General features: G+C 39.8%; 1 protein-coding gene across 2 annotated transcripts in view; it reads left to right on the plus strand.

The window, feature by feature from the left end:
• Nucleotides 1-1,918, plus strand: part of sf3b3 (splicing factor 3b, subunit 3) — a 29,488-nt gene extending 27,570 nt beyond the window's left edge. For both annotated transcript variants that reach the window (XM_037107587.1, XM_037107588.1), the window contains exons 25-27: nt 77-220; nt 379-483; nt 604-1,918. In XM_037107587.1, the coding sequence (XP_036963482.1) occupies nt 77-220; nt 379-483; nt 604-744 (390 nt within the window). In that variant the 3' untranslated portion in view covers nt 745-1,918. The remainder of the gene's footprint in view (nt 1-76; nt 221-378; nt 484-603) is intronic.
• The last annotated feature ends 6,243 nt before the right edge of the window (nt 1,919-8,161 follow it).

The following is an 8,161-nucleotide window of genomic DNA, read 5'->3' on the forward strand; positions in this document are numbered from 1 at the left end:
GCTCAATCACACTGTGGTATTTTTAACTCAGTATTTCTAACAAGACTGTCTCTTTGTCCCACCATTATCTCTCCAGGCTGAGGTGGTAGTGAATTACCATATAGGAGAGACGGTGTTATCTCTCCAGAAAACCACTCTGATCCCTGGAGGATCGGAGTCCCTGGTCTACACCACTCTGTCTGGAGGCATCGGCATTCTGGTCCCATTCACCTCACATGAGGTACAACACAAACATCCTCACACACCTAAATGCATCACCGTGGATTTAAAATACTCTACTCCACTCAGTGATTAATTTGATTTCATGAAACTTGTTTTCTCAGCCCTCTTCCTGCTCTTCTTTGTTTTAATGCCTCTGTTCTGCATCCTTCTGTCCAGGACCATGACTTCTTCCAGCATTTAGAGATGCATATGCGCTCTGAGTTCCCTCCACTGTGCGGCAGAGATCATCTCAGCTTTAGATCCTATTACTTCCCAGTCAAGGTTGGTATCTGTTGGAATTATTTCACACGTCTGCTCATATCAGTCAGATGTGCACATCATCATCACAGACAATTGGCATTCATTCAGTCATTGGTTTGTCTTCTCTGCTTTTCTCTCCAGAATGTTATTGATGGAGATCTGTGTGAGCAGTTTAACAGTATGGACCCTCACAAGCAGAAAAGTGTGGCAGAAGAGCTGGACAGAACGCCTCCCGAGGTCTCCAAGAAACTGGAGGACATTCGCACTCGCTATGCCTTCTAAATCCTACAGCAGGGGCGGACAGAGGCACTCATTAGTACCATAACACGTCGAAATCATGCTGTGCCACAGAAATGCCCCTATGGCAACAGAAAGCATGGATTGTATGGACTGTTATACAGCTGACTGTGTGGAGACAAACATCTTATTACATAGAAACAGACCACAAGATGTGTAGTTTTGTGTATATTGCTCAATTATGATGCAACTCACACGCACCAAAACAAATACCGGCATTCAAAAATGAGCATCAAAATGAGACACCCCCCCCCCCCGTTGTACAGACTTACTGCATCAATCTATGAGAGTTCCAGTAAGTTTTCTCACCTCCCCTCTGCTGTCGTCAGCAGAAACCACACACAAGCACATAAAGACACCATTACATGGAAACATGACAAGTGGTGACGGTCAGTAGTCTGTAGGGTTCTCACAGTAAGCTTCATTCACACGAACAGCTGTGTGAACAGAATTCACACGGCCTAATTGCGTAAAGAGCAACTGCACTGTCATCCACATAGATACATGATGATCTGAGTGCGAAAGCAAATACGTTTTATATGAAACCCTTTTTAGTCCCTGCTAAGCAGAACGGTCACATGGACAGGATGTGTAGAGATTGATATCACTGGGGATTTTTTTTTAGTGTCTGTTATTTAGCAGGAAGGTGTTTGTCAGTTTGTATGTTCTCTATCTTTGGTTTGAGCAAAATTAAAAATGTTTTTGTATGGTATGATTTTATAAAACTTGTATTGATTAGAACAGTCTGTTATGATGCATATACCATAGACTGAAATGGTATAATTAAGTCTTTGCTGGCCCCCTGCCGAGCCGCTTGTTTGATAACATGTTGGCCCCAGGCTTATTAAAGCATATTGCTTACTTGCAACTGGGAACCAAACAGAAGCCGACCTCTAACCCACTCATGCCTCAGGCCATACGGTTCAAGACGTTTTGCCACCCTGTGGCATTAGATGACGGCTGAACTCAGACTAAATAAGTGGGTGGAAGAATACTGAAGTTTTGCGCTGGGTGTTGTTCTTCTCAGTCCTGTGAATTCCCAACCTCAGCCTCAGGCACAGACATAGCATTCCTCAGTAGTCATTGAATTTAGGGGTTTGTGGGATGGGGGCAGTGGTCTGTTTGTGTAAATAAAGTTGTTGTTTTTTGTGCTTTATAATACTGTATGTTTGTCATTTCCTGTCACTGTGTGTATGGAGAACCATAACTCACAGTGGCTTCATTTGGCTCATTAACACGTCAGTGGTCCAGTAATAAGTTTTGTGTCAAGTGTCATGGTTCAGGATGGTGGCAGCATATTTTAGGTTTCAAGTTAAATTGCTTACATTAATTTTAATTAATTGAATTTAGACCTTGCAGGCAGAATAGTAATATTTGTTGTAGACTAATTGGTGGACACCACTTCAGCCTCTAAATTAATTTAAGTCTGTTGAGCACAGATTCAATAGTACAGGTTCAAATGTGCTGTACTGGACTGACGTGGAAACATTTTAGTTGCTTCAGTGAGGTTAGCCTGTCAAGTACAGTTGTGTTTGAGTTAATATGAAACGACATGTAAAGAATACAATGATAGGTTTTGGCTTTTTTCAATATTTATTTTCTCATCAAACGTTTAGTTTTAGGGGATTATTGGTAGCATCCCCTCTGTCATGAAGTAGTTTAAAGCCATTAGGGTTCCCAAAAATACTGCAACAAACGGGAGCTTTCTCCTCAGAACCAACGGAGTACAACGGCCCTATTGTCTTGTTGTACAGTTGCAACTTTTCATGTTAAATTCAGCAAGTCCTTCCTCAAGGCTTGTCAGCTGCTACTTCCGTGTGTGCTCGACATAATAATCTTGGGATTTGTACACAGCCCGGTTCAGTAACAGGTGGCGCTCGCCATCATGGACGAATTACGGAAGTGGGATGTCTGATGAATCTGGCACATGCAACGTGTAAACGTGTTGTGAAGGAAGGAGAGATGGTCAAGAAACAGATAACGAGGAGCGGGTAAGAAGAAGTTTAAGGGATATGAATGGCCGTGTTAACATCAGTGAGGCTTTTCCAGCAGTGGAGCGATCTTAAAGTTGAAAGGTCTGAAGATGGATTGTAGCACCCTATAATGTAATAATTTCCTGAAAATGTAATAATGCCTGAAAATGTAATAAAATTTGCACTTAACTCGATCGAAAATGTAATAAAAGCCAATAATGTAATAAAATATCCCGACTGATATTGTAATAACATTTCTACTGATAATGTAATACCTTATTACATTATTGGGAATTGATTACATTTTCAGGAGGGTCTTTTTTTTTCTTCCAAAACTGATCATGTAATACTTGACAGATAATGTAATACATATGTTCATTTTCAGTCCAGAGTTCTACATTTTGTGCTTTGAGAATCTGAGAATTTTGTGAATGTTACATTGACTGGATTTGCAGCAACAGAATGAACAGACCTTGAGCACAATACAGCCATATGCACATGTGCAGATACTCAGGGACATGCAGCTACATCCTGGTCCTACTGGGTGGGTGATGGACTCACTTCCTTGGGAGACCAGAATTCCAGCTCAGATATAAGCTTCTCACAAACGTACAAAACAACTTTCAGTAACACTTCATTTGAAGAGAGTATACGTAAGCATTTGTAACACCTGCATACACATTACATGACGCCTGACATAAATATAGGCCTACATATCCACTCATAAACTTTTAGAAGCTGGCTTTGTACAGCCATAAACACTTGTATACAATTAATTGTAAAACTAATGTTGAATTTAAAGGTTGAATATGGAGAATTACCAGAATACCACCATCCATTGATCAAGATAATCCATTGATCCACAATTGATTATGAAAAGGCTTAGTTGAAAACAAACGCATACGACTGTGGGAGGAAGCTTAGGAAGACAGCAGAGAAGTGAGCCACAATGGCGGCTACAGGCTGATACAATGTAAACTGATACAAGAGTTATCACAAGAAAACAACCTTTGTTATATGGGGATAACAAAATGAATTAATTTGTTATCACGAGAAAACAATCTTTGTTATATCGAGATAACTAGATAAGTCGTTATCACGAGATAACAGCGCATTAAAAGAAGAAAAATCCTTGGCTGTTCTCGGCTTCCGTAACATACAACTTCAGAAACCCTGTATAAACCCCAAAAAGGAGTCTGAAAAATAACCATGTCAGTTGTCATCAAGTTTTGTCATTTTGATGCTGACCTTTATATAGCTAAATCTCATAATATACTGTAAGTATGACAGTATGTCAGCTGACCACTATGTCGCTTGACATAAAGATGTCGATTTGACATTGAAAGTGATATAATAACCATTTATGAGTGGATATGTAGGCCTATATTAATGTCAGGTGTCATGTAATGTGTATGCAGGTGTTATGAATGCTTATGTATACTCTCTTCAAATGAAGTGTTACTGAAAGTTGTTTTGTTGGTTTGTGATTGTTTTCATGAGGCAGTAATTTGTTGGAAATCTGTGGAGTGAAGAGATACGTTTAGGGAGGAGTTACCTGGGGTCTCCAGTGCTGCTCGGAAGCTTGTATCTGAGCTGGAATTCTGGTCTCCCACGGAAGTGAGTCCATCACCCACTCAGTAGGACAAGGATGTAGCTGCATGTCCCTGATTATTTGCACATGTGCATATGGCTGCATGGTACTCAAGGTCTGCAATTTAACCCAATAGTCATTCTGTTGTTTCAAGTCAAGTCCAGTGAATTAACATTCTCAGATTCTCAAAGCACAAAATGAACTCTGGACTGAAAATGAACATACGTATTACATTATCTGTCAAGTATTACATTATCTGTTTTGAAAAAAAAAGGACCCTCCTGAAAATGAAATAAATTCCCAACAATGTAATAAGGTATTACATTATCAGTAGAAATATTATTAATATCAGTCGGGATATTTTATTACATTATTGGGTTTTATTACATTTTCGATCGAGTGAAGTGCAAATTTTATTACATTTTCATCAACATTTAACATGATATAATGTATGTGATGTGCATAATTTGTCTGTAAGGTGATGCCAAATATGTCATCATTAACAAAGTAAAACCAGACTTACAGCTGCAGAAAGACAGACTGTAAAATCATGCAAACGACATGGGCTCTCCCTTGCTTTTTAGGTTTTTCTCATGTGCACCAACTAGCTTTTCTAATCCGCTAATCAAAGTGATTTCTCTCACTGATGGACTCCACCTACTCAAAGTGCTCAGATTGCCGAAAAGCCACCAAAAAGGGTCGTCCGTGAACTTGGGTGGTGTTCCTTCTGATTGTTTGAGTTCAGATATCACCGACCTTTCTCCAGAATGCCAAATTTGCTCGGAAATTGTCGAATCCATGAGTGTCCATTGCTAATCAGCACATCAGACTATACTTAAATCTTGATTATTTACATGCAAACTATATTCCACTACAACACTGACAAGAATTTGGCTGTGGCTGTGGCATAGGACAGTAGTGAGCCATAATGTCAATACCCTCATTAAAAATCCTTGGAAAACATTCTTAGAACAAATGGCAGGAGTTCATGAAAAGTTCAAATTTAAATCAAAGTTTTTTTTAGAGCTGTGTGTGTGTTTGTGTGTGTGTGTGTCTGCGTGGCCTGCTCTTGTGAATATAATGATGTTGTTTTTTCTCTGACACATGGTGATAAATTAAACCGTTTATACGCCTACTAAAAAAGAAAAAGAAAAAAATCAACGCAAGCACGGCCGTTCAGATCTGTTGGCTCGGCTTCCATCTATAAAACAAGATTATTCGATAATGGCTGCAAATTACATTGCATGTTATTAGTGGTGGAGGAAGTACCAGTAAAAATACCACACTGGAGAACTGTAACTCTGTAAAAGTTAAGAGGATTTGGACACTGATGTTAGTGGGGAGAAACTGCAGCTTAGCTGGCCTAACTCACTTTTATCGATGAAAGCGAGTTATCCAGGTTCTGGCATCCTTGAGCTGGTCTCCTTCGAGCCATCCATCCTGACCAAACAGATGATGATCTTCATCTGAATCCACTTGTCCATTTCCCCCATTTTTTCCCCTTCACATCGTTCAATAAAGGATTCAAACAGAAGTAAAACTTTATATCTGTCAAAATAAAAATCCCCTTGTCTATATCCTGTAGAGAACAGATCAACTTCTACATGATGAACGCATGATATGTGATGTGACTAGTTTTTCCCTCACATGGTTCAATAAAGGACTCAAACAGAAGTAAAACTTTATATCTGTCAAAATAAAAAAAAATCTCAGGCTGAAGTGATCATGGGTCTCTTGGCAGTCTGATCTGTTTTTTTTTTTTTTTTTTATTCTCCACTCTACAGCTGGACACAATATAGTCTCACATGGAGTAGCAGCCTAGAAGCTTTTTACTTGCATCCGTAGAGTCTTATACGCAAACAGCCTGGCTGAAGTCGGTTCACTGTTGGCGGCAGCATGTTTGACTTGCATAAGACAACAAGATAATGATTTACCGCACACAAGAATAACAAACACCCAGCGACAATAAAGTGCTCGCATCTGGCCCATGTGATGGTTTTGCCCCTGTGGGAGCAAAGCAAAGAACTTGGCCAGACTAAACTTTCCCTCTCAGAACAATGGCACTGAAGAGTTTCATAGAACTATAACCACATGGGCAGCTTTTTAAAATATGTAAAGGACAACAAAAGGCTAACCTGTGGTGAATTTTATCCAGAGGACATGTGCTACTAATTTGAGGAGAAAAGTCTACAGGGCAGAGGAAAGAAAACATCTGGATCTGTGATAATGCAGATGCTGGATTCACATGCTACCTTACAAATTCATTTCGAATCAAGTTTATTTTGGAGGCTATGAATGCACCTAAAGGAAAATTTAGATATAGAAACATTTCTGAAGCTTCACAGAAAAGCAGCGTTGCAGCATCCTCCGAAAACGCCTGAAGTCGATGGGGACTTGTTCCAGATATTAAAAATTGTCAGAATGGCTCCACAAAGCTCGACTGGCTTTGTAGTGGGAGGCCCAGATTTATTTGAGATGATGTTTGTTACGTCCGATTTTAAAGCGAAACTCTCGGCAAAAACCAACCTGGGCTTTTTTTTGTTAATGCATATGAGCCAAACCTTTGTGTAAAAGCATAATTATGACGAAAGAGGCACTTTAAAGATTGACCGTATTTTTGTTTTCGGCTCAAGGCACAGCTCAGGGTCATGACCGCATTAACTCGACTAAACCGTGGTCTGGATAAAGCTACAGATCCAGGACAATTTCACTTTCATGAACATTTTGAGATTGAGCGTCATAAAATGAATTTCTCAGTAAATCAAACATGGATCCCGATGAACAAAATCAGGCGTACATAGGTGGCTCATATCTGTCAGGGAGTACAATTTGATGCTGATTCAAATGAAAATCTAGATCTAGCATATTTAAATCTTTTATTTGATACAGGATAAGGCTTTAGATAGATATAGCGTATTGTGTACAGGCCTGCTCTAACGTGTTTGAAGTCAATGAATTATTCTTAAGCTTGTTAAAAATAGACATGTTGAAATGTAAACTGAGAGCTGATGACACTTCAGACACTTTTCAATGTCCGAGCTAGTTCCTCCATGAGTTTTTACAACTCATGAACTGAGCCTATATTCTAATTACTGTGCCAAAGAAAACACACTTGTTTGACTTTAGAGTAGGAGGATTTTAGTGTAAGCCTATAAACAAAGCGGGAGCCTTGACAAAGACATGATCTGTCAGATATTTGTACAGTGTATCCCAATGTCAAGGGTGCTGGACAGACTGAAATTGAGTTAGGCCAGCTAAGCTGCAGTTTCTCCGTACTAACATCAGTGTCCAAATCCTCTCAACTTTTACAGAGTTACATTTCTCCAATGTGGTATTTTTACTGGTACATTTGATTCACACAGTGTGCTAGACAACAGCATAACAGACTTGTACAGTGCTTTTGGTAAACTTTTCGCTGTTGGCATTTTCACTTGTGACCCTTTAACAGCAGAATACTGTCAAATCATCGACGAAGGATTTGGGTAAAACCACTGAAGCCCCCTTGTTTAGACTGCGTCTGGACAGCGTTTCGGGGTCACGATCAGTTGCTCATTAATCACATTGCATTCCTCTGCCACATCAGGTTTTCTGCAGTTGCTTTCTACAGTCAGAGCGTTGACGCTCCACTGTGGCTTCAATGTTGAGAAAGCATCTGTGCTTCAGCACTTCCTGTGCACTTATCGCTACTGTTGGGGTTTGCGAAATCCTGGTTCTTTTCTTGGTCTTTGTTCCAGCTGCAACGCATGTCGCAGCACCAACATTGCATAATGTCATTATGATGAAAACATTCACTATCCTGGCCCTCCGCTTGTTTTTGCTTTGTGAGGAGCTGTTTGCT

This window comes from Acanthopagrus latus, chromosome 8 (genome assembly GCF_904848185.1).
Source record: "Acanthopagrus latus isolate v.2019 chromosome 8, fAcaLat1.1, whole genome shotgun sequence".
NCBI lineage: Eukaryota > Metazoa > Chordata > Actinopteri > Spariformes > Sparidae > Acanthopagrus > Acanthopagrus latus.